The sequence below is a fragment of the Pyxicephalus adspersus genome, chromosome 4 (assembly GCF_032062135.1).
Source record: "Pyxicephalus adspersus chromosome 4, UCB_Pads_2.0, whole genome shotgun sequence".
NCBI classification, from domain to species: Eukaryota; Metazoa; Chordata; class Amphibia; order Anura; family Pyxicephalidae; genus Pyxicephalus; species Pyxicephalus adspersus.
Genome location: NC_092861.1, coordinates 5,487,622 through 5,515,186, shown reverse-complemented (window position 1 = coordinate 5,515,186; position 27,565 = coordinate 5,487,622). Strand labels below are relative to the sequence as shown.

General features: G+C 38.9%; 1 protein-coding gene across 1 annotated transcript in view; it reads right to left on the bottom strand.

The window, feature by feature from the left end:
* Positions 1–27,565, bottom strand: part of OTOF (otoferlin) — a 169,776-nt gene that overhangs the window by 84,359 nt on the left and 57,852 nt on the right. Inside the window, 2 exon segments of the mRNA XM_072407262.1 lie at positions 18,846–19,063; positions 24,603–24,702. Of these exon segments, the coding sequence (XP_072263363.1) occupies positions 18,846–19,063; positions 24,603–24,702 (318 nt within the window).

Genomic DNA, 27,565 nt, shown 5'->3' with positions numbered 1-27,565 from the left:
GCTGAATCATTTCGGAACTTTCATTTAAAAAAAAATTGTAAAAAGAAAGTTATTCAGTTATTTAATCTGGAGCATGTATAGGGGTCTGTTTATAAAGCAATGAATCTGACAGTCATCTGGTGGAGAATCAGTTGCTGCCATTAAAAATTCATTGATCTGAAAGACTCCCCACTAGAGAATGTTTGGTGAATGCCAAATTCATTCATTATGAACAGATTCTCATGTTTTTTGTTTCAGAAACAGATATGTTGAAGTTATGAAGTTATGTGGGCTCAAGTTTAGGTGAACTAAACATTAAAGCTAAATATGAGATAGGAAACTTTATTGATGAATTCCTAAGTGAAGCTTGGGTGCCTTGTGTATTTATTCTAGATCCTTGCTGTAATACAATACAAAACTCTGCCTCTGTGCAGGAGCTTCCTGTAATACAGACCAGTGACTGCTGCTCTCACTTCTTTTTCATGGTGACTGGTCTTGTCTCCGCCCCTCCTGTAGTTTTCTGCAAGCAGCCTGTAGTGGGTGGGGTCTATTAGACCCTTCCTACAGCTCTGTTCTCTGCACAGGATATATACAGCAGAGTGGTACCTATAAGGTTATAAATGTGTTGGCAAATGCATATGGTGCACACAAAGTGGATTTATATCCTTCGTAGCTACTTCATTCTGCCCAAAGAAAAATTGAGCTGGATAAGATACAGATATATTTTTTTTCAGGGGTGGGATAGGTGGGTGGGGGGGTCAACATCTTTACCCCCTGTTAATGGTGTAGAATTCCGTCTGTACCGTTGGTGTTCTAGACGGTTCATTCCACTTTTTTTTTCTGCTCATTGAGAAAAATCGGATTAATTGGTGGCTCCGAAGTGACATTTTAATGGAATTTAATTGGTTTAGTTCAGGGAGTAATTAAATGAGGTGGCTGGAAATCGCTGAACAGTGTAAGAGAGGATTCGGATGATTGCGTGGGAGTGCGAGGATTCGACACAACGGTTCTGCTCTTTTTAGCAAAAAATACTACTATTAGAATATAGGGAGCTTCTGACAGAGAACAAGGGACATATTCAATAATTGGCAGTGTAATAGGGAAATATTTAGGGTGGATTTCAATATGGCGGATAAATAAATGTGCACTGATGTGCGTTGGGAACAGGAAGCCTATGTGTGGTGTGGATGTTCATTGGTGGGGCCATTTACAATGAATAGATCAGTGGTGTGTAATTGTAATCTAAATGTATTGGACAACATTAAGATTTAATGCTCAGTTCATTTATCGATTTCCAATGTATATTAAGTGTTACTGAACCACAGCAGAAAATATCAGATCTCCTGCCCCCGACAGACTGTGGCAGATCCATGTAACTCTCAGGATTGGATTACAGAAATACAAATCCTCTGTCAGGTAATTACTTTCTTATACAAAATTATATTTGTGTAGCTGTTTGTCTAGAGTTCACATTTAAAGTTAATCACAGCTTTTATTAATATATTATTCCAGTGCATAGTAGGTACATTGATTTTTTTTAATTTAAAATGGGAATAAATGTTCCCATAGTACACATGTACATGTCATTTTTATAAGTTTATTGTACAGAGCAAAAATTGGGATTTATTGACATCTGCTAAAATATTTCTGCAGTCTCTGACCGTCTCCTGTACTATGTCTGCAGTCTCGCGGCTGTATCCTAACAAGCTCATTATTCTGCTGTGCAGTTAGCAGATACACTATGCTGGAGATGATCAGAGATCTTACACACAGCCAAAGTCCCCTCTCTGTGACAAGGTCTGCGTAGGCCAGCGGGATTTATATAACTATGAATTGTTGGGATATTTATGTTGGAGAATTGTTTTTACAAAAATAACGGCTTTTATTGGGTGTTTGTGAAGTTCAACGAACGCAGGCCTAGGTCATGCGGTAATGTTGGAGCAATAAATTAGGCAAATGGGAGCGTCTTTCTAATGCCTAAAAACCATTGGGTTCTAATCATAATCAGGATTTTTTTCCCAAACCTTGGTGAACACTAAAAAAGCCCTAACACAAATAGGTGCTCTACATAGTTACATAGATTTGTTGTAAAGAAAAAAGACATAAACACATCAGGTTCAACTACTAGGGAAATAAAAATAAACATATCCCAGATAAAGCCTACAGACATAGTTGATCCAGAGGAAGGAAAAAAAAAAACATTATAAAGCCTGGTTAACTTTGCTCCATCAGGGTAAAAATAATTCCTTCCTGATCCTGTAAAGCAAAAGGATGTTCCCTGGATCAATGGTCTCCATCGACCACTTGTCCCTGGCCCACCTAGGGGTATAATGCTCCAGACAGTGGGGACTGGGTAAGTTGACCCACCTAGCTATGATCAGGCAAGTACTGTTCCTTGGAGGCTGGCTATAAACTGCCCACAAAGTACCAAGTTCCCCTAGATGAGAGCAACTGACTATAAAGCCATGGAGCTCTCCAAGAGGCATCTGGGGGATCTTGGAGAGGGTGCACCTCAGTGGGCAACCCTACTCTTGTGCTTTTCAGGCCCTACTATTTTATATAGAAATGCCCCTATATAATACCCCTTCCACAATGCACCATGTCCCACAATGCTGATACGTAAACTTTCTCTCTATATAATTTTTTTTTTTTTCAAATCCCGCGTAACGTGATGCTCTAAACAAAAACCCTGTGCTCAGAAAAAAAGTGTAAGTGCAAAAACACCACACAAAAACATGCACTGGGGTACTATGTGTGATCCCTCCTGTAAAGAGGAAGGGCCGAAGCTGGAGTGGGCCTATTATCCTGTCTGGCCGAAGTCAGACGGGGTCCTTTTCTCTATGGGACTGCACAGGCAGTCCCAACAGATACTAGGCTGGGAGCTTTCCCGAAGACAGACTCCAGTTATGGAGAGTACCTGACCAAAATGCCAACGTACACCCCAAGACTTCAGGGCTAGCCTGGAATAAGGGAATAGCACCCTCCATCAAAAGTGGCACACAACTACCACACCAGTGACATATGACTGACAGAAGAATTCTGATGAGACCGTAAGCTTTCCATAGCCAGAGGTTAAAAATATACTCTATATTAAATAATGAAAAGACAACAAATCAGAACACACATCAATCAAAACAAAGCAGCATGCTAATACCTGAGCTCATCCAGTTCCTCTCTCTATTAAAATAAAAAAGGAATGTAAATCATTTGTCTTTAAATAATTAATCACACAGCAACACATTTTAATTTAGCCAGAGAGTAACTCCATTCAGAATTAATTTCTCCTTTATCGTAACAGTGTGCTTAGGTACAATCCCATGATAAGTTTTTGCTGCTCCCTAGAATCCCAAATAGGAGATCTCCACCAATTTCTAGAGAATATAGTATGGCAGAATTGGAGGCTAAATTTAGGTAAATTTTGGAAAATTACTGAAATCCCCCTACTAATCCCTACTACACAGATATCACCATTGGAGTCAATAAAATTTTAAGAGACTTTCAGGTGGTAAAGACAGGTAGATGCCAAGTCTCTAATTTACTTATGAGAGTCCAAAGGAAGAGGAGAGTGCCAACTGCTGCGTAAGTAAGGGGTATGGGGAATACAACTTATTATAGTTTTAATGGTTCCCTAGACCAGGGCAATCCAGCTGAAAGCCTGAGGGCCACTTTTGGCCAATGGAGCCTCCTTCTCCCAGCATATACATTGCAGCATTGCGGTAATGGTATTGTCGGGTGGGCTTGATGATCTCCTGACAACAGGTATAGTGTAGTTCTGGAGGTCAAGTTGCTGTTGAACTTGGCACGCTATGATGGCCAGAACCCGGGATACAAGTAATATCCACTTTCCACCAAAACAGTTTGATAGCCTTTATCCGTATCCAGCATACCATCTGTGTGATAGACGGGACCAGGTAATAGCATTAACATATCACTTCAGGGGTCATCCCTACAATGTGAAATAATGCGCAAAAAGTTTTGGTGCACTGAGCTGGCATTTATTCTTAGTGGCAGCCCAAATACACCCTACAATGCATTGTAGAGCAATGTAACATGCAGCAACTCACTGTGATATGTCCAATCGGAAGCCCCTGGGAAGCTCCACACTTTGGGTAGTTTTGCAAATTCCTGCACGTTAGCTTTAATTTTTATAAATGTATTGCCTTCTGAACAAAGCTAATCCGCATAACAATGTGTGAATGCCATTGTCAGTGCAGCTGATGTCCTACTTATCACATTGTGTGCCCCTTATCCAAAACAAAATACTTGACAATACTAAAGTGTAGTTTTATGCAACATAACAAAGCTGATGTTTAAATCAATTTTGCTTTACCAGTCAGGGCTTACAGAGCTCCGACTTACAGCCAGTTTTTATACTGGAGACATTATCAGGCACACAGAGATTGGAAATGGTAACAAAATTTAACAAAAACAGCTGAATTTGATCCGCATGGCCCGCAGTTTGAATGCACCTCCATAGTACATGGTCTGTCCCAAGAAACAAAAAGCAGGTCAAGCAAAGCCTAAGAAATACTTCCTGTACAGATTAATTAATGCCAATGGGGTTTAACTAATTTGAGATTCATGTGATTTACAAATGCCTGATGATATGCCGTGGAGAGTCAAAGACTAGAACCCTTCCCCACTTTTCCCAAATGAAAAGAAATAAAGTTATGGCTGGAAAAAACTTTATTATTTGCTAAATATCTGGTGCATGACAGAGTGTCTGGTTGTGCTATAGGAGAGATATTTTATACTTTTCACTGCAAAATGATAAGACCACATAAAACGCGTAAGAGAAACAAGAAGAGACTAATCACTGCACACATTACTTGCCTCGTTACTGTTTTATACCCATCATTCATTTTGTTGCGAATCTCAGAGGCCTTGCTGATGTGCAGAGAAAGAGAAATATGAATTTATTACAAAAAAAGAGGAAACAACAAATATTCTACGTAATTTTGGCCTGATATCTAGATATATGGCCAAAGTATGTGATTCTGATTTTGAACGATTAAGCTCAGTTGTCTTCGTTGAAGGGTACTGTTAATGCAACAGACATTTACAAAAACATTCTGGAAACGTCCAACCTTGAGGCAACAGTATGGTGAAGGCCCATTTTTGTTGCATAGGGATTGACTCCCTGTGTACAAAGCCAGTTTTATAAAGACATGGTTTGACCAGATTGGTGTTGAGGAACTTGAGAGGCCTTCATTGAGTTCTGACCTTAACCCTACTGAACACCTTTAGGATGAACTGGCCAATCTACGGATCTAACATCAGTACTTGACCTTGGGTCCAATGGGTACCAATTCCCACAGCCACACAAACTTTTGAAAAAAGCGATTCAAGAAGAAAGGAGGCTGTTACATGGCAGCTCCATACCAATGATTTATCAATAGGATATCTAGGTTTGACAATCGGGTGCCAACAAACATTTGGCCATAAAATATATATCTGTTCAACAGATGAATTGATGTATTGCTGAGAAAATCATTGTTAAAGTAGGCATTTACCCCAAATGGTTTATTCCTTTTAATGCAAAGGCTTTTCTGAATTTATTAGTAGGCGAAACTCAAATGGTAAAAACGGTCAAGTTTGGGAGGACTGACCCTTTAAGGGTTTTTTACTTCAGCATATTAATGCTTGGGTCCTATGGGTTACTCAGGGCCAGCATTAGGAATTTTTAAACAAGGGGGAAGAGGCCCAAGAAGTTTTCCTAGATTGGGCCCGGAAGATTTCCATAATAGTCCTAGGGTTAATACCATATATTCCACATCAGTTCTGGTCTATGCAATGCTTTTCGGAATGGGTCTGTTCCAGTAACATCCGTCCTTAGTAAACACACTCAACACTAATTCTACAAACAAGTGGATTTCACATTTCTCTATATCAAGCTGCCGCTTTGAACTGTTATTTTGTTCTACGGTCTGTAATTCTTAGGCATAACTCACCAGAATATGTCCTAACAAGAATCTGAGTAAAATAAAGTTTGAAACACAAAATCATGTCATAATAATAACTAAATTTAATAATATACTTTAAATAAAAAACACAAAAATCTGAGGTTTTTACGATTTTTCTCATAAACTAATAACTAATAAACATCCCGGGTGTGATATAATTTGAAACAAGGGAAACACAGAGTCCACCATCACAATCAAAAGATACTGGCTACTTTGTATTGGATTCAATACAGTTATTTGTATTGAATTCAAAACAAAAAATTTGAATTTCCTGCTGGCCACGCCCCCCCGCAAAATCCTCCGATGACGAGTGTGACTCGGGGTTACCACTTTTAGCAAGTTTTTTCCACCCCGAGTCACACTTGGGGTTACCACTAGGGAGGTTAATGCTTGGGTGCTATGGGTTACTCAGGGCCACCATTAGCCGGGGGCAAGGCCTATTTCTGTTTTGGGCCCAAATCAAAAGAACCTGACTTCTCCAATGCTGGAATTTTTAAACAAGGGGGAAGAGGCCCAGGAAGTTTTCCTAGTATGGGCCCGGAAGATTTTGATAATAGTCCTAGGGTTACTACCATATATTCCATATCAGCTCTGGTCTATGCAATGCTTTTCTGAATGCGTCTGTTCCAGTAACATCCATCCTTAGTAAACACACTCAACACTAATTCTACAAACAAGTGGATTTCACATTTCTCTATATCAAGCTGCCGCTTTGAACTGTTATTTTGTTCTACTTCTTTTAGAACCAAACTAAGACGATAAGACGATTGGGAGGATTTTGCTAAACTATACCATAGAGTAATATTGGTAAATATCTGGGCAGGGAGACCAAAATAACTATTCCTTTGCCCTCTGGTTGTAATTTTAGGCACACAGTTTACATTCTCCTATAAGTTTTGTTTCTTACAATTAGTCCTGTTCCAGGAAGTTAAAAAATTTAACTCCTGTGGTGCAACCTGTTGCCTTTGCCTTCACCCGTCAATATTGGTAATTACAATTTAAAGGGAAATACAAAAGATCATGATGTTTTACTAATCTATGAAGCAGTTCACTGTTCAGACACAAGTGAGCGAAATTCTCTGCAGCGTATCTTATTAGTGGTGTCAAACAGAAGTAGTGGAATTTAATTGTGCCGAGCTCCCCAGGAGCAGAGTTTCTCTAATTCCACTGAGGGGGCTTTTCACAGCCATAATGAAGAGTTTTGTGTTTGACATCTGTGATTGGTGCTCCCAGCAAATTTACAATTATTACACTGTAATAAAATGTTCATCTGCTGACAGGTGTCAAAGGCGCGTAGTACAGAGGAACGGCGCTATGTCTCTGGGCATGTTGGATAGATAAGAAGCTAAAGCAGAATTTGTATGAAACAAGTTAATAATAATAATATAATAATATAATAAATCATAGGGCCCTTCTGCTGGTTGGAGAAACACTGGAGATATCAACTATTCTGTTCTTTTATACAGGGATAGGGCAATTTTGGACAGATTAACTCTGAATCATCCTATATTTTAATTACCACTGTGATGTAGCCATGATGTGCGCCATTATTGTATAACTATAGAGAACATCCATCAAGAGACTGGGCTTCTATGGCCTAGATGATAAGCTTGAGCTTTGGAGAATGGCATACAACTTGTAGGAACGTTCTTAGTTCTTAAGGAACTAAGGAAATCATGAAGGGATCTTTAAGCATTGGCAAAGTGAAGGCATTCTTTAATGGGTAGTGAAGAGTCTGAATTATCCAGGTCATTGTAAATCTAGTAGTAGTTAGTCACAATAAACTGGACTTGTTCTTGCAATGTTGAAGACCTTTCACAGCTTTCCAAGAAAGTATGTAAAACTACAGAGTAAGAACCAATGAAGAGGCTTGGATTGGCTGTGAAATGTCTTCAACATTACAAGAACCAGAATGTTTCTAACTACTACTAGACATCCCTGAAAGGGTCAAGTCACCCAAAAGTAGGGTTTCAGTATTTTTTGGTAGTAGATGTTGAGAGTTTCCTCTATCAGGAACTATAAACAGCAGCTCCTGGAAGCAGTAGAGCAGCGTTTCTCAATCTGGGTTCAGTGGAAGCCTGGGGTTCCATCAAGGTTGCTAGGGGTTCCTTGGGGAATGGGGTCTGTTTAAGTGATGTCAAGGTAGCATTCTTCCCAGTGGCCAGTAATGTAGGAAACATTCTTCCTAATGACCACCACACTGTATGTCCACCATGTGTTTTAGAAAAAGTGATTATAATAGGGGTCCCCCAAACACCTGAAAGTTATTTCAAGGGGTCCCCCATTTTAAAAAGTTTGAGAAATAAAAATTGATCCTAAGAGAAAATAAGCTCAGAACATTCTATTCTCCAATCAGAAGATTCCTCTGCCATAGACTTCAATGGGGTTTGACTCGACAACTTGACAAACCCTTCACAAACTACACTTAGGTACATTCACTCATTCCTGGTCTTCAAAAATAGTATGGCGGATCATTGTCCAATGTATTACCATCTTAGCATTAAATTGATTTCGAAAATTTCCTAAAACGTTGGCATTCACAGCACACAGAAAAAGTCACAGCAATGCAGCACACCATGCAGGAAAACCCGCACGCCATATACCTAGACAGTAGGGAGCACTGGCTGTTATTATCGTCCTCTCCCCCATCATCCTCACTGTTAAATTCATCCCTATCTTCATTCCTAGAGGATAGAAAAACATTGCAGAGATGAATATTGCAACCCCATTTAAAGCCACCATGTGGCAAACATAACAGCCCAGGACACAGATGGCTGCTGCTTTACTGATGATCTGGAGATTGCAGCTCAGCTAGCGAGGAAACATTATAACGATCACACTGAGAACGTTTCTTCTTCCAAAAGACTTGTTTGCTCGATAAGAGCAGTATCTTGCTTGGAGAACAGTGATCCAGAAAATTCCAGTAATAAGTTACTATGGCTGTGGATAGAATTTATTTTTACAGTTATTTTACTTGCTCAGCTCCAGGCAAGAATAAAGTTCAGCCTTGTATTTAATAATACATTGGTAAATATTTATTGCAAGCAATACAAGTACCCTGTATCAGCCTCCTGCAACCCTCTGTGAAGCAGAGTTCAGCCTGGGGGAAAGGAGCAGCACAAGGAGCCAATGTATTGTGAGGGCCGTGTGCCAATTAATGGAATGCTGATAGGAAGAAAGAGCAGAGTAGCAAAACAATGAGCTCAACAGATGGCCATTAACAAGATGGGGAGGGACTAGACTTGCAAGTTGTATTTAACTGTAGCTGAGAAAAATCAAGTCTTCTTCCCTCCCAGACTGGGTTGTGTGTCATAGTTGTGAAAATCTTTGGAGTGGACGGACAGAAATACGAATTCTTTCGCTAAGACAACTCGCTCAGGCTAAGTCTAAGCTGACTTAAATTTTAAAAATGTATAAATGCCTATACAGCTTTTGAATGCTTATAAATAGGCGTGGCAGAGAAGAGTAGGAATATGTAGAAAAGCCTCCCAAATGCCCAAAGATGGCCACAAACACATAAAAAATGCCCAAAGACAATTGCCCAAACAAATAAAAGATGCCTAAAAATGCTCCAAGATGCCAGTTCATGTCAGTGGGGGCGATTTGAGCATTTATGGGCATTTTCCAAAAGCTGCATTTCCTTTGCAATTCCTCACGAAAATGCTCTGGGACATTGGATTGAATGGCAATTGCAAACAAGTTAAACGCTGGGGAAATAGTCTGTGTAGACGTTGCTTAATTTGAGTAAGGATAGAAAAAGCGTCATGGTAGCCAAACCTGAAATGGGTGTTGTGAAGGTGTTCATGGTAGTCGAACATTTTATAGAAAGGAGGAAAGGGTGACATGTCATGGTGGCCACATGTGTTATGGATGGACGGGAATGCCATGGTTGCCATACTATTATGGGGGTGGGGATTGTGGTGGGTGCACTGGTATAGGGGTAATCCTATAAGATAAATCATAGAAAGATAATCATAGTGGCTGTACTTGTTATAGTTGGGAAGAACATCATGGTGGCCAAACTTGATATGGATGTAGGCGAATGCTACGGCTGCCACACTATTAAGGCCATTGGGCTACTTGGCATTTCTCAGGATCATTCTGGAAGGGTGATGGAGTCACTCTTGCCTAGGTGTCGTGAAAGCTGGAGAAATGATACATATATTAGCTTTCTATTCCCCCACAAATTTGCTTTTACCTATGGATAAAGGAGTAGAATTTGCTATTTAGATAAAAGGTGCACTTTAGTTACCCAATGCAAATCTAAAACAGGAATGAGCCTTTCTTGCTATCTGTTCTATTATGTACCTAAAAAGAGAAAATCATCCCCCACCCCCCAACTGAATGATGCTGTCTTCTAATAATGCAGATTCTGTATTTTACTACGTGCAAGACCTTAAAACCTGCATTTCTTATTACAAGATGCACTCAGCAGTAATTAGCTGCTTAACAGTATATTTTATGAGCATTGTCCACCTGCCAAACTGCTACTTAGAACACATTTGCAGTCTATTATAGAAAGTGTTTTACTGTTCGATACCTTGCAGATGCCAACAGAGGTTGAGGGGGAGGAGGGATGTGAGGTGATAGGCAAAATGCATTACCAAGATACCCAACGTGAAGATCTGACTGAAAGATGTGAATGCAATTACGCAAACACTCCAGTCGTGCTTAATGGAGGCAAAGAAGTTGCATCAATTAGAGTGTTTGCTGCACATACGGATCACACCTGGAAATCAATGATTTTATTCTCAGATACAGAAAAGCAATTTTCATTAAATACTTCCTGCTTCCTGGAGCTGTGGTCCAAGATCAGATTCAAGTTTTTTTCCTGGTAGAATTAAGCCCAGTTAGGTTATGTACAGTGGGGCAGTTTTTGACAGACCACAGTGGTTCACCACTGGTAATCGGTCCTTAACTGCCCCAAAGCCCTGATTACTAGTAAATAAATTGAACTCAGTGGAATCTCTTTCTGTAAAGGCATTTGGTTGTACTGCAGGTTTTGAGATTCTTCATGGAATGGCCCTGATTAATTAAAGCTTTCCAAGAATGGAGAAGATAGACTATCATGGGAGAACCTGGACGATCAAGCAAACCTTTATTAGATTTCCTAAAAATAACTTGCTATTATTTGACAAATGTTTTCAATCCTGGACCAGATCTGTTCCAGGTTTGTTGGATCACCTATGTTCACCCATGATGGTCAATCTGCTCTGGTCCTGGAGAGTTTTAATAAATAAGGCCCAATGTCTCATGGTGGTCCTCTACTTAAACCACTTCCAGTGACCTCCAACCTCATCAGCCAAAGCTGTTAAATGCATCTGGGTACCTAGCAGTTGAACAAGGGTGCCCGGGAGTAATTAAACCTCTGGTTGGCAACAACCCATCTGAATAAAGGCTACATACAGACGTTAGATAATTTCCCCAAGTACAACCAGGTTCCCTAAGTACAAATGATTATGATCGTCCCAAGCAAATATCTACTCTTTGTACAATGGTTCTCTAGTTTATTGGTCTGCCCTGGCAGATCAATGAACAACTTTGGAGGACTGCTATATACGGTATTCAGTAGAATTTGTCCCAAATTATCACAAGGATTCATCTTGGGCAACCAATCCAGGGTGTGTATGTAACCTTAGTTCTCATATGTCAACCGTCGAATGGAGAAGCACACAATAGGGTTTCCCTCACTTAAGAACACCCCAGGGTAATGTCATCATCCTGACTTGTCTTACAAGAGAAAGATGCAGAAAATGGCACCAAATCTTTACATAGTGCTGCTCTTTAGATGAGGCATCCAGGACCTGCCCAACATCTGAGGAAAAGAACCAATCAAACCAAAGACTCATAGAAAAAACTATAGTACAAAAATAATTTAAAAAACAAAGCTGGTGATGGGGCTTAAAATACAAAAAAGAGGGATGAGGTGACTCATGTTGAAGTTCAAAACAGACTAATTACAATAATATTAATTTGTTGCAGAATTTTCTAGGAGTTCCGTTTCCCCGCAGCTACATAATAGAAAGCGACTGGTATTTCCAAATGAGAAAATCCCAGTTTACAAAGCATTGATCGGAAAATCGTCTACAAGAGCTGCAACCATGCATCAATGACAAGCAAGCGAGAGCTACGAGCATTCGTGTCAATTTCCACACCATTAGACTATGTAGAAATGTCAACCATCGTTACTCTGGGCAAAAAGATATTTTTATGCCAAACACCAACACTGTAAATTACAAACGTCTGAAGTCTGTGTTACAAATTGCTACACATGGGGCTTTTATTTCATAAAGCAGGTGTCTATCTGTGTGCTAATTTGCAGATGGACATTAGGGTATATGTTGTTTTTTCCCATGGTGACTATAGTGTTTTTGCTCCAATTAGTAGGCTGGGGGTGGGATGCTGAGACCATTGTATTTTTTAACACATTCTGTTCATCTATTGAATTTAGATGGGGCAATACCTGTAAGAAATCGATAAATACTTACCTTGAATGCTGGTCTGATCCTCAGAAATCTTCTGCCAACTAAAACCAACATTTCCATATGTAGTGATTATTTGGGTCCCCTACCAGTCTCATTAGTGACCCATGCTGACATTTACACAAGTGTTGTAACCTGTAAGTTCCTAAAAGAGCTGATACCTCAACAGGTATTTCTCTATTTTTTGAATTAAGGCATTCTGGTGTCACGTCAAACACATATGTGTGGGACCACATGAGACACTCCATTTAAATACAACTGTGCATGAACTTTTTTGATCATTCTGGTTCATTGAATCAACCAAGTTTGACTGTATCACATAACTTCTGCCCTTCCTTCGAAGTAACGGGGTGTCCTGTTTATACAAACACTGATATTTTGTTATGTGGGGATTCCTGGCTGATAATCAGTAGCTTCATCTAACTTCATTTTCCTTAACCTACGTATCAATAGCTACATCAGGAGCTCCCTGGGACTCTGTTAGCATGAACCTCAGTAGCTCGCCCATGAGTGTGAGCACATCTTCTACTGCTTCCTTTAATACCATCACAAAACAATAATTTGTGAGCCACAATGGAATCGTGAACACTTTAGGTATATTTAACTTGTATTTGGGATTTAATAAAAATTTAAAGTGAATTTCCATTAAAACATTTTTGATAAACCTACTGTATGCAAATGTATAGCACTGCCTTTTGGTGAAATCAGGAACTACAGCATGAATATAAAAACACTTACTGGGATGTATGCGCAATTGAAAACTTCTAGCAAAATGTGGTCTCCTAAAATAGACAAAAACATTCAAAATGCCCTTCAGGGGCAGCAATATTTCTTTGAATTTCTTTCCAAGCACATTTATACCAGGCCAGTTTTTGTTGATATTAAAGCTACAGGTTGTTTGTATTGCTTGGCAGCTGAATCCTGCTGAGACCTCTTGTCTCTTCTACAATAAAAGAACTCAACTTATAATTAGAAAAAATAAATGTTGAGGGGTAAATATTCCCAGCTCGTGCAGTGCAATTTTCTCTATTCTAGTTTTGTGTGCACAGCTCCTGGATTGTACTCTATAAATCCTCCAAACACACTAGTGGCTTGTTGTCCTCTACTTGTCATAATTAACGTGAACACTCTAGTGTTTACCTTTGAATAATTTAGCTTAGAAAAAAAACAAGATGAAAATACCAACCCTTCCCTCACATCTTCTCCTGATGTTCCCGGGCAAATAACTATCTGATTTTTGAGCTTTACAAGCTAGGTAAAGACAACGTGCATTTGGCCTTTTTATATGGGTTGCCGGGATCTCGATCAAGATCAAGGCCCGAAGAAGAGATCTACCAATGGCTTCCTTTCCCTTGCTCTGCATTGGATAATGCCACCTGTCGAGCCTGGAACAGGAAGGAAGTAGTAGAAAATCTCTTCTTCTGGCTTCATTTACAACAGTGAGCGGCTAGTGAAGTTGCACTCATGGGTGAGCTACTGAGGTCCATGGTAACTGTTCTGGGGAGCTCCTGATGTGGGAATGTCCATGATAGGAATGCACTACTTACAGCAAACAGACCTTATAAAGGTGACAAGTTTTGGAGGGAGCCGTGTAGAACCACCAAGGTTCTTGGAGTACTCCAAAGTTCTTGCTCTATTGTAAAAAGTTACATGTTTGAAAAACCGCTTCCTCAAGGGACTATTCCTCCCTTCCTCTTATGTTGCCTTGAGGAAGGAACCCTACACGGCCCTGAAACTTTGACTTTTCAAACATGATGTGACAAAGCTTTTACAATAATTAATATTGTACTTTGGAGTGGTGGTGACTGTGTCTTCCTTTCTCCTGATGTAGGATTTTCTTTCAGAGCTGTAGGGGAAATCTAATGGAAAAGGTAGCTTTGGAGGTGAAAGTAGTATTCTATTGTAAAGGGCGACTCATGATATGAGGGAAATTGACCTAAATTGAATAGTAGGGGTCTTGTAAAAAAATTGCTCATAGATCTGTAGCTGAAAGGTCATCAGCAGCGATGTAGAGTTGCCACAAAATACTAGGCCAAGGTCCAAATTCCACATTAGGACCCAAAGGTCTATGCTACGCTAAAATTGTTTGTAGGCCCATGAAGACCCAAACTCTAAAGCAAGATACTCATCTTGTTGATTACAAAAAGTAACCACAGATATGTTACCCTTTAAATCAAAACTCAGTAAGTCATTATCCCTATCAACTTTTATGACCAAGATGACCACAAAGCTTACAACGTGCTCAGAGTGATCCTAAAAGAAAAAAAGCCATGAACACTCACAGTTTAATACTTTGGGTGAAAAATCTCTAAAATTATGAGTGAACATTGGTTAGTTCACACAGACAATGCAAACCTGCTTTCTAAATAGACCCCTATGTGTGTTGATGACATAATGCTTGTTTATGATTGCCCCTACCCTACCCCACTTTTCCATAACCAAAAAAATATTTTTTTGGCTCACACTTTAAAACAAAAGTTTTGCAGGAGACATTTATAGTGATGAGTGAATCAGTTCGAAAAGTCAGGTATACTGGGGGAATCCATTGATTGTTTTCATCCAGCTGAACATATGCTATAGATTTGTCGTGTCCACAGAGAATCATACAATCATGGCTGATGAAAGACGGAGCTATAGAACGCACAATTCTCAGACTACAAGTAAATATTCTGATGCATCAAAACTCATCAAATGTCTTGTTAGTCATCACTGTTTTTACAACTTTGCTTTTCCATTTGAACATTTGACTACAAAGTAATTAAACATTAGAGATAGATCTTTAGGTATGTTGCCAAAGAATATCACAACATCTGCGCCCCCGATGTGCCTGTCCTCCGCTTTGTCTTAAAACGCTCCAACAATAAGATAACGCAAGGGACAAAAAGCAGCTTGTTTGATTGATATTCCGAGTTGGTCAGTGGTGAGTTTATCTGTCAGTATTTGAAAGGATTTTTCTTGTTAACACACAGAATCTCTGTGGAGCTGTCACAAGTAACAAGAACAGGACAAGATGAGAAGGCGAATGATCTCAAAGCGCCAGCTGGCTGAGGGCTGGAAGGACGTTGCTATGTATCAGTCACAGACAGAATGGCAATTAATTAAAAAAGAATGGTCAGCAGTCCTGGAAACATTTGATTTTTAGATAACAAGTCGCTAAAGAAAGACTCACAGTTGTCCGGTGTGGATTTTACCAGGAGAGGACAAGCCAAATTAAAGGGAACCTGTAAATAGAAAACTAACAGGGGAGAGATTACAAAAAGGACTGGCATTGATGAGCTCTGCCATTGAACTGGTTCCTTGGTTGTCATGTTAATCCAATGGTTTTAGTACTTGTTGCTTGCTTAGCATAACTATTCAGATAGGGAGCTCTGACTTTATTTTAGACGTAGATGCAATATATGGCCATGGCTTGTGGACACCTGGTCATTATACCTATATGAGCTTGTAGGACATCCCGTTCAAAACAATGGACATTAGCAAAGAGTTCTCCCCACATTTTGTGGGTATGACTGCACAATATTTGGGGAGTTTTTGGTGGGATTCTGCAATAAAAACGAGTTTGAGGTCAAGGATTGATACTGAGTGTAGAATACTTGGCTTGTAACTGGTGTTTTAAAGGCGTTCAAAAGGAAGGAGGTCAATGTTCTGTGTAGAGCTCCTCTCTAAAGTTCCTCCTCTCCAAACTCATCAAACCATTTCTTTATGGAGCTGGCTTTTTACACAGGGGCACAATCATGGTGGAACTGAAAAAGGCCTTTACCGAACTAATACCAAAAGCTTGGTAGAGCATAAATGCCTTCGTATGGTGTAGTAATAACAGAACCTTTTACTGAAAACTCAAATATTTGGAGGGATGTCCTTCTGCTTGTGTGTTGGTCAGGTGTCCACAGTCATTTGGCTATATAGTATAAGTGTAGTCTAGTTCTGCAGAACAAATGTAGAACATATATGAATAATTTCCATCTATTTAGTTCTCTATTATCATTCCATTCACTTTGTAACTACAACCACAACACATGAAAAAGGTTTATTTTTCACTATATTGTATGCAGACAACTTAAGGCACTTTTAGCAATAAAGTTTGTGGCATTTTTCAGGCCCGTTATGTCTGACTCACCGGCTTAATGGATTTATGTTGAGTGAACCGAATGTGTTATTGATATGCATTAGACACAGGGATTTCCTGTCTACATTGCATAAATGCTTATATCCAAAGGTTTCTGGGAAAGACTTCCTGTACCTCATCACCATACAATGCCCAAAAAAGCAAAAAAAAAACAAACAAAAAAACAAAGGCCAAGGTTATCAGAAATAATTAATGACCTCCCGTAATACGGATTCCTACAAGGGTCACAGTCTGTGCTGTGTCTGCTTTGTACTGCATTGTTCTAAAAGTACTTGTACGTATTGATATGATCCAATGCAGTAAATGAAATCATTGTATTGTCAAAGATGTGTTGGGTTCCGACATGAAAACTCAAGGGAGTTATTATTTTGCCTAAGTTTATTGTATAAATATGCTTGTAAGTATGTTTGTGCAAGGTACGTTTCATTTTTCCTACATAAAAGATATCTTTTATAATCTTTCTTTTTTTATTCCTTTTTTCTTTCTTTCATGATCGTTTTTGCCAAATGTTATCCCTTTTTGCATGCTTTTTTTCTCCACCTCCCCCTCCCCTCTGCAATGAAAATGCATATATTTTAGAACCATAGTAACAATACTATTCAACAGTATGGCGTAATATCACAAGATTTCCCCATTCAACAGTAGGGGACGCACGCTCTTGCCATCCAACAATGAGGAGCGTGTGGTCTCATGAGATCCCGCTCCCAGTACACAAATTTCGGCAGTAATTTAAGGACGGGACACCAACCGGCACAGACCCCTTCGGTTTGGCTGGCAGCATCCTGTGCCTTACTCCACTCATACCACCAACGTTTCTTCCAAAAGTAGGTGCGCCATGTTATGGCCCTCCATACAAACTTTTACCAGCATTTGTATTCAAAAAAACGCCCCCTTGCTGAGGCCTGTCCCATTATTTTAGAGATTACCTCAAATCTTCCACATCTGACAGTAAGTAGTAAAACCTTTGTTTGTTTTTTTATTTATTTGATTTTTTCATTTTCTTCTTTTACTGCCTCTTTTCCTATTTTCAGAAAGCAGACGTACTAGGCAAATTATTCTGAATTTTTTTCCACAGTTTTCTGATACTGATTATGTCTCAGTATTACCCAACACAAGCAGTTCTTAAGATCATCTCTCCGTATTACTCAATACAGCCTTTTGAAGCCTTTAATCTTCAATCCTATTTATTGATGTAACCCATTCTTTATAATAATATATTTGATTTAATTATAAATACAATTACCTTTAACTAATAGCACATAGGTAATACACTGACCATCAATCTATACCACCTCTGAGTCTCTTGAACTAATTGATTTCAAAATTCATGTAACTTATTTGAAACATTAATATTATTATTTAACAATACCTCCCCCCCTTTTTTATAAAAATGTCTAAATTCCTCTTTTTTCTTTAAACCCCCCTCTTTTCCCCTTTTTTATTCTTTTCCCCACTCCCCATAATTTGGGGTATAGTGAAGGTGACACTTGACAGATGCTTTTACGCTCACCTTTACATAGTGGTTTGATATTTGTAAGTAACTGTAACATTACATTATATATATAGTTTCTGTTTTGTCTGATAATCGAATATTGTAACATTATGTCAGTACTGTTTTGTGTTCTACTTTTTTCCTTAGTCTATCCCTCCAATGAATACAATTGATTCTACCATATGGTTATCTCAAACAATCCCCTGAGGAAGCCTAACGGCGAAACATGTTGGAAATTTGAGATTTGATTGTATTATATATATTGAATGTAACCACTTATAATCTTTACAATACCACTAAACGTATTTAGTATTTGTAATGCAATAGTGTTCAGTTGGACTCTGTTAATTTTGAACACAAAACATTAAAACTACATTATTGTACCTTGCCTTCAAAAAGCCTGTGCTCTCCTTTCTCCTTTTCACTAAATTCTCAAAATATTTTGTTTTTCACAATTAAGAAAAGTGCTCTTGTAAATGACCTCTAATAAAACAACCCAAAAAAAAAAAAAACAGGAACCAAATATCCAAGCAAAAAAATGTATTCCATATTTAAAGAGTTATGCAAATCTTTCTATAAAACTCCACTAGAATGCCACCCTTGGAATCACAATTTATATAAAAAATGCAGCCTAAGATTAGGTCATTAGTCAGCCCAACAAGCTTGGTTATGGATGAGTGGGTAGTAGTAGTATAATGTATACCAAGACAAAAAAGAAATAAGGGAAATTTCATATGACACGTTATACCATCCAAGTGGCTTTAAGAGCATGTAAGGAGCCATTGGGGAAGAATTATTGTTACCTTCGAAAGGTCCTCTCTCCAGCGAGCAAACTTTGGTGTGATCGTCCCGGTGATGTGGCAGAATTTTGGCTATGCCCAGAGAGCAAACTGTCCGTCTCTAAGTGGTAGTTACTGTCCAGTTCAGACTGCAAGTTTGTGTTGCCCAAAAACTCCCCATCGTTCCAGGCTCCCACAGAACCGTCCATGGTCTGATACCTGAGCTCGATACTGACACTGGTCTGAAAAGAAACAAGGACAATGATAGACATTAAGGTAAAGCAATGCTACCAACTAGACCCATCTTATCGGACCTAATTAGATTGTGAATCCCAATTTATCAATAAGGATCATAAAAGTCCTTTAAAGACAATATACAAATATATACAGGCTAAAGGAGATTGCATGTCAAATTGATAACGTATTAGGGAATCAATGCTGATTAGTTAGGCTCTGACTCATGGCCGTCTTTGTTTTGCATGAGGAAAAGAGTAGAATGTACATATTTTGGTAAGTCTAAAGTATAATTAAACCCTTCAAACCCTTGAATTCTTTGATTTCCCCTCAATTCAATACATAAATTTTCTAAGTCCTATTAGAGAATGCCCATAGCATTCATGGTACTACCATGCTTTGCTATTTGTTGGTAATGTCCATGCAATATACTTCTTATATTTGCTCTCCTCTGTTGTTTCCACTTTATGCACTGGTAGAAGTCAACATTCCATGATACCTTCAGCAATCAATGAACCTTTGAATGAGCACCCCATGTGGATGCCAAGCTGATAAGCTGAGGCACAATATCCAACACATACAGCTTGGCATTCACATTGGGCACCAAGGTAAAATAAAAGAAGAGATAAACATTGATGTCGCTGAAATGAGTGGAGAGTAAGCTACAATTTTAGAAAGTTTTAGATATGTAACCCTTCTGGATTTTGAAAACTCAGTTCACCACATACTAAAATTTTGATAGCTACTGGGGATTTCAAGCCATTCATTAATGAAAACTTTAAGGTCCACTTCCCATAGCCCAAAAAAAACATTAAGATAACAAAAAAGGGCAAAAAAAAGTATCATTGGGATGACATCACCCTGGCTGCTGCTACCTAGGAAAGCGGAGAACTCCCGAATACATGTCAGCCCATTCCAGGAATGTATTCTTGTTGGGTATCAAGTGCCAAGGAGACAATAGTAAGGGGCAATGACACCATCAACACCTCCCAGAGGATGGGACCAAGGTGGGTTTGTTAGCTTGTGACGCTATGGTAATGTTTCAGTTATTTGTGGGCCCCCTGTACCAAAGACAGTCACACATAATCAATGTCTTCTAAGCCTTTACCAGTTCATCCAAAACTAAAAAAAGTATTTTACATTTTAATAGGATATCACAACTTCATAATGGCACACTGAAAGAACTTCATATTGGCAAAGTTAATTTCTCAGGGCAATGTATTCCTACAATGACAAGTTTGCAGTTGTGTCTCAGCTCTGAACCCTTCTTACATCCATTTAACGAAGTGCTATTTTTAAACTCTTTTTGTACACTTAGAAAACTGTCTCAATTTCCTAAATGTAGAATATGAGTGATGATATGAGATCAGACAAGTCAAGTGGTGCAGAACTCCGAAATTTTACAAAGAGAATAACTACAAAGACAGTAGAAATAAATGAAAGAACGGGAAAATTATATTTCATGGAACATCATTCAAATTCACGTTTGTTGAAAAAAATCAGGATAATTAACTGATTCTTAAGCAACAGTTTTGAATATGATAACCACCACCTATTTGCCTAATAAAGTTACATAAAGTGACTTTGTCTTTTATGAAATGTTGGAAACTCTTCTTGTAGATGGTGAGTGCATGCTTTCAGCCACCGATGATCTTTAACACTCCAATTTATGGGAAATAGTTTCTCCCCCATTGGCCACTGTGGTTCCTGCCAATGGCCATCACATCCATACAGGACACTGTAGTGACATGGAAGTTGGCTATGGAGCCACAGCACCCAGTAGTGGATGTGCTATCGTTTTTTATATCACTTGGAATGTTTGGTGCTGGTAGCTTTATGAGCCAGCTCCATCATTCTTTGGGAGATCCATGGAATAATTAGTCAATTGCACTTTATTAGTAGTAATCCCCCTTTGAAGACCCAAATTAGTACTTGGTGGGCTGGTTACAACTGCCCTAGAAGGAACGGGACCTGCCTGGGTATGGCTAGATTGGTTAACATACCCAGTTCTCCTATCTCGGGCATTATGACTCCTGGGGGGTTAGGGATGAGTGGCCTTTCCTCTTTAAAGACACTTTTTGTGTTTACCAAGGTTTTCCCTTTCAGGGTCATGTCATCACAGAATTCAAGAAATAAAAAAGTGAATGTACTATTCCAAATCAAAAGTGGAGTCAGATAGTAGTGGTTCCTGTTCATTCTTTTAGAGGGTGGCTCTATTTGGATCTGCTTGGAACTCCCATTTTAAATTGACCTGAGGGTTAATTCTTGTATAACTCTACGGGGGGCACTTAAAATGATTTCACCAGGGTGGGGGTAACTATCTGTTTTCCATTGGAAAATCTATTTTTTGAGGGATCCCTGGTAAAGAATTATTGTATGAATATCACTTTTGATAAAGTTTTGAACAGTAAAATAGTAAAATAAACTACAATAAAATTAAAAAACAAAATAATCATTATCTCAACACAGTCCAGCATGAAATACAAATACCATGCTATGCGCTAATGCATGCTATAGTACCCTTTACACAAAGCAGTTTTCATTGAAAAAAATATATAATATATAGAATAGCACGATTCGCTTTTTTTTACACACACAGTTAGATTTTACACAATGGGATTTTGTGCCCCGGGTAGCTGCCTTTACTGCCCTTGCCAGTAGGTGCACCGCGGCTTCCGATTGCTTTGGCTCAGTGATTGTCTGGGTAAAGAATTGGCTTGCAGAGAGCCGTAGATGCAGTTGTGTTGTTATCGCTACAAAACATACATTTTTTGGACAGTGGCAAAGCCTTTCTGGGTTGTTATGGCAACAAGAAAATATATTTAGAACTATATAGAAATAAGAGGGAAAAAAATCTAAGTTGTCAGTTTTCTGCCCCAGAAAATGTTAGCTTCAAATATATAAAATATTTATCTCCAGGACAGGCCAAATCTATTAGAACATTATTATTGCTGTAATAATAGGTCTGGATTTGGTAGCGCAAAGAAAATCTCTGCAGGCAAAAGTACTAGAAACTTACATTGTTATCAGCCATCTGTAATTTCCTGTACTCAGACTGGGAAAGTGAGGGGAAGGATTGGGTACCAACCAGACTGTACCGAAATACTTGTGTTGTCCATTTATTTTCCAAACTTTTAACCACAAAGAAACAAAGAAAAAAAATTGTTGGGTCCAAGGCAACTAGTAAAACCAAATTATTTGGTATCAGTGGTAAAAACGTTTTTACGTCGGTGGTTTGCAGAATTACAATGGTGCTCAGAATGCCACCCTTACAGATGGGTATGATGACCATTAGTGTCCTGCAGCTGGCTCTGCTAAGTGGCAATGGCCCTGGAACGAGGTGGGCACCATCGAACAGGTCAATCAATTACAGGTCAATCACAAGTAAGAATCCCCTATTAATCAAACCCTGGTTAAAAATTGCTTTTTGCTCAAATCTCGCATAATGTGATCCACTAAACAAAAACCTTGTGCTCTGCAAAAAGCACCACACAAAAAAACGTGCACTGGGGTACTATTGTGATCCTTCCTCCAAAGAGGAAGGGCCACCCAATTTCCCCAGACCCCCCGAAGCGAGGCTCCTGACAAAGGCTGGGTACTAAGGCCACCCAGCCGATGCTCAAGTGGACCTACTTGCCCATCTGGCCAAAGTCAGATGGGGTCCTATTCTCTATGGGACTACACAAGCAGTCCCAACAGATACTGGGCTGGGAGCTCTCCTGAAGAGAGACTCCCAGTAAGGGAGAGTACCTGACCGTAAGGCCAAAGTACTCCCCAAGACCATAGGGCTAGCCCATAAGGGAATACCCTGGTTAAAATTTGCTATCTAATGGGTGGCCACATATGTACCAATATGATCATTTAAAGCAATTAAACTTGGGATGAAAGAGCATCTGTCATTAGGGGTAGACATAGGGAGGTGCATGAGGGTCCTGGACCTTCCATGGCCAGAAGAGGCCCCCACAGGGTCTCAAAGTCAGTTAGGCACAAACGCCCACTGTTGGCTAGGTCTGTTATTCAACAACTGTATAGAGATGGGTTACCATCATCAATCCATAAGTCATCGCCATTGGCTCGTGCATTAAGACATGCATCAACATTAAGGTCATGCATCCATGAGCATTATGATGTAGGCTGACACTCAATACAAAGTGCAGTGCAACACTCATTGTAAATGTTAATGCTAATTGACTTGCTTCTTGACTAATTTCCATTAAGGGAAAAATTGCATAGGTGTGTAACCATTTGGACACATCTCAATGGAATTATCCAAATGGCGGAACTTCAAATGACTTTTTGCATTCCATGAAAATGAGCCGTTCACCCCTAATAGTATGTTCTTGATGGATCTTGACTCGGCAGAATTTCCTTAATCACTTGTGAATGATTTCATGTATATCCAGGTGTGTGTTGGAGAACTAATGGTGGATGGATTGATCAGTAAATGCTTTTCAATCGTTTACTTATTTTCTATTATTTTTAGTTGTTTTCCACGTGTGGAACAATACTTTATGTGTTCCATTGTTTGTTATTTAGGTCAATGGTTAATGACTTGGTTGCATTAGCTTGTACCCCGATGAGTTACAGATTTTGACATGCTTGACCACCATAGCACCAGAGCCCTATGCTCTGAGAGGAGGGTTCTGAAGAAGTAAACCTTTTCATAAAAATGGCTAATCAAAGGCAAGGGTTGGTCCTAAAGCAGGCTTAGATGCTCAATCACTACTACTCAACTCTAAAGTTTATCATACATACTAAAAGCTGACAGTAGGATCTTTCAGCAAGCTCCTTTAAATTTACCAAATTGGTATGGGAATTTATCAAAGTGCAATTCAATTGGGGTCCATTCAGAAGAGCCCTTAAATTGCATAGTGGTTGGTGGAACTTATGGAGCCATATTGTAATATGGAAGGTGACGCCAGACAAGTGATTCTGTTGGAGAACACTCCTAACAGGCTGGAGGAACCGGAAAGATGCCACCAAGCCAGTGAGATAGCAACATCTATTAAGGGAAGTAGTTTATTGGTGGTGCTGGTGACAATACAAATAATCCTTGAGATGTTGTTATTATTATTATACATTAAGTATATAGTGCCAACATATTTTGCAGTGCTTTACAAAGTCTGTAGTCATGTCACTAACTGTCCCTCAAAGGAGCTCACAATCTAGTGTCCCTGCCATAGTCATATGTCATTACCACAGCCTAAAGTTAATTTTGGGGGCAAGCCAATTAACCTTACTGCATGTACATGGTACTTGGAGAAAACCCATGTAAACACTGGGAGAACCTGCAAACTCCATGCAGATAGTGTTGCCAAGATTCAAACCTAGGACTTAGCATTGGAAAGGCCAGGGCGCTAACTTCTGAGCCAATGTGCTACCAACTCAAAACATAGAAGTGTTGTCTAGCATAGGTTCTTGGAATTTAGGACTGGCTAAACAGACAGCTACCCCAGTCTCTTCCATATGACCTTCTTAGAAGGAGCTGTTTGGAATGAGGATGTTTGTCATAACAACCTGACTGTAAACCTTTTATGGAATACATACTCTGATTGCTGAATTATTGTCATCGATGAGTGTGTCTGTCACTTCAAGCTGAGCCTCTTCCACCACTTTCTGGAGGACCATGCGGAATGTTCCAATGAGTCTGTAGAGAAAAAATCAGTAGTCAGAAGCTTGCAACATTTATTCATAGGATATTAAAAAAATATTCTGTTAAGGCTGACTTTGAGGACCTGCCATATTTAAAATAGCTTATTCTTCAATTGAATAATGAGGATGATTTTTGAGGGTGACTTTTTATATTCTTCAGTTCTGCAGCCTCAATGACCACCAATGTTATCTGCAGACTTCATCACCATCACATGCAGTTTTGATGGCAATACTGTTCTTGACATTCCAATTTGAATGACTTTTCAAGTGATATATGATCATTTGGATATCCCAAAACACTACACATACAAGAACACCATCTTGCCTTGAGAAACAGAAATCTAATCAGTCTTGTAACTGTAGAAAAAAATCTGCCAGTTTTTGTTGTTTCTAATTAATTTTGCCCAATTCTACTTCATTACCTTTGTCCTATTGTTGGCTAATTTTAGGCTGCTGTATCACCTGAGGACTCATTATTTGTTGTGTTATTTTGAGTGTTTGGAGGGAAGGCCTCCGGTATCTGTCAGTGCAGTTCATCACCATCAACTAATCCCAAACAACTCAAAAGCCATGAAAGTTATTGAAATGAATATGAGCCACCTAAAACTTTTTTTTGGGAAGGTGGGGTTGATGTGGCAGAGTTTTGAGAGGCTCTATGCGGTATCTTAGAGCTATCTGCCACTGAGCCACTTCCACAGACTTTAATTAAAATAACTTCACTACATTAGCAAGCAGTTAGTTTTTTTGTGAAATGTGGCAGGAACACCCCAACTACCAATAAAGTGTTACAGCTTATATATAAATATCCTATTCACCACTTCTGGCACATAAAATTGATCCACTGGGTGTGACAACTTCCCTCTAAACCCTTAAAGGGTTAACCTAACTAAAAGGGGTTTTAAACTTTTTCTTTTTTTCCTAACATTAATCAAAACGTGTTGCAAAATAAAAAAGAATAAAAGATTCCCAGAGCACCATGGGTTTAAAGAAGATGATGACATCAGAAGGTATCTCATTTCTAGTCAGTCTTTAAAGCCCATTTGAAGCCATGTGAAAGAAAAATAAATTAAAGAAAAAAAAAGGAAAAGGAGACAATGATTTCACTAATACTTTTAAGTTTCATCCTGAGCTACTGAGCTCTGTAAATGACAGAGTTTGAGTTTTTTAGGATTTAAGGGGAACCTAGAAATTGAACCAAGGATGCCACCCAATATGTAAAACTGAGAATTTCAAATGATTATTTGCAGTATTTTACATTTTCTTGGCTTTTTTAGCCTTGAATACAAAACAATTAAATATACACAAAACCACAATGGGTTGTTCCCTTTGAATGAAACATTTTCCAAAGCCCTGTAAGCCATGATTTGTGAATTGTGGTAAGGAATATTTTCTCCTGTGATCTTTACTCATCTTAGAAATAAAATATTCATCTGCTGTCTATACACTTTCAGGCCATTCATAATTTACAACACTCTCCACAATCCTCACCGGTTACATTCAGAAACTCTGCATGAAGGATGAAGAGCTGCATTCTGGGAAGAAGAGAAGTACATAGATACAAAGCCATCTCTGCAGGGAGTAATGCTGGAGGTGTTAGATTTTATTTTATCTACCTAATACATTTTTTACAGTTCTACTCCAAGAGTCACATGCAGATCTTTGCTACTTGTCTTCAGTCCTTGGATCCCAAAAATCACTACATTGGACCATATATTTGTAAAGCTGCTGTCATGGTAGTGAACTCTATCTTCTCTAAAATGTCTGCAGTCTCTAACCATCTCCTGTACTATGTCTGCAGTCTCTGATCATATCCTGTAGTTTGTCTGTAGTCTCTGACCTCTTGTAGCAGATCGGTAATCTCTAACCATCTTTGGTAGTATGTGTTTACTTTCTAACAATTTCCTGTAGTATGCATTTTATTTCCATTTATCTGTAGTCCCTTACCATCTTCTGTAGTATGTCCTCCATCTTTTACTACACATTTAAAACAGTAAAAAGCACCTGCAGCCTGGATAAGCCTGTTCCCAGCAGATTGTCACCCGGGTATGTGACAATATATATATTGGTATATACCCTGGTATATATGTAATTATATTCACCCAAGCTCACCTAATTTCTGGCTCCATAAGTGCAGAATAATTTACTAACTCTTTTTCAAACCCTGTTATAAAAGGACCATCGAGCCCCTGAAACTCATAAGCTTTTATGAAATTATATATATTATTTATATTATATATATATTATACTACTGGCCTAACATTTGTCTCTTCTCATTCTGGTGCCCATTTATTGTACATTGCTGTGTAATATGTTGGTGCTTCTTAAATAAGGTAAATAATAATAATATTAATATTGCCCAATTTGACTTGATTCTTCATCATGTTCTGTTGTGTCAATAGAGCAGAAAGTAGAAGAGAACAAAGTCTAAAAGATAAAAGTTCTAACCCTTCCCTTCTTCTATTTAAAACATTTGAAGCAGACAAAAGCCTTGTAAATGAATCCAAATACTCCACAATAAGCTCGCTGAAAAGGAAACAGATTGTTTTGTAGAGTAGTGTTCACACCACGGGTTGTATAATTACACAACACAAAAGCTTGTCAACAAATAGATTTCACACAGTCAGAGGCTGAAGGAAAAAAAGGAATGTGAGAAAAAGAACTGTTCCTTCATCTAAACTGTAGCAATCCAAGTCAGGAGAATTGCTTCTCGCAGCAGAGGGGATTCGATGTGGAGGTTTAAAGGAGTTATTGACTTCTGCAAGTCAGGGAAATTGGAAGTTCCAGAAGATATGATGGAGCTTGAACACACATTTCCCCAATTACACAGCCTTATGACAATAAAATATCTTTAAATTTCT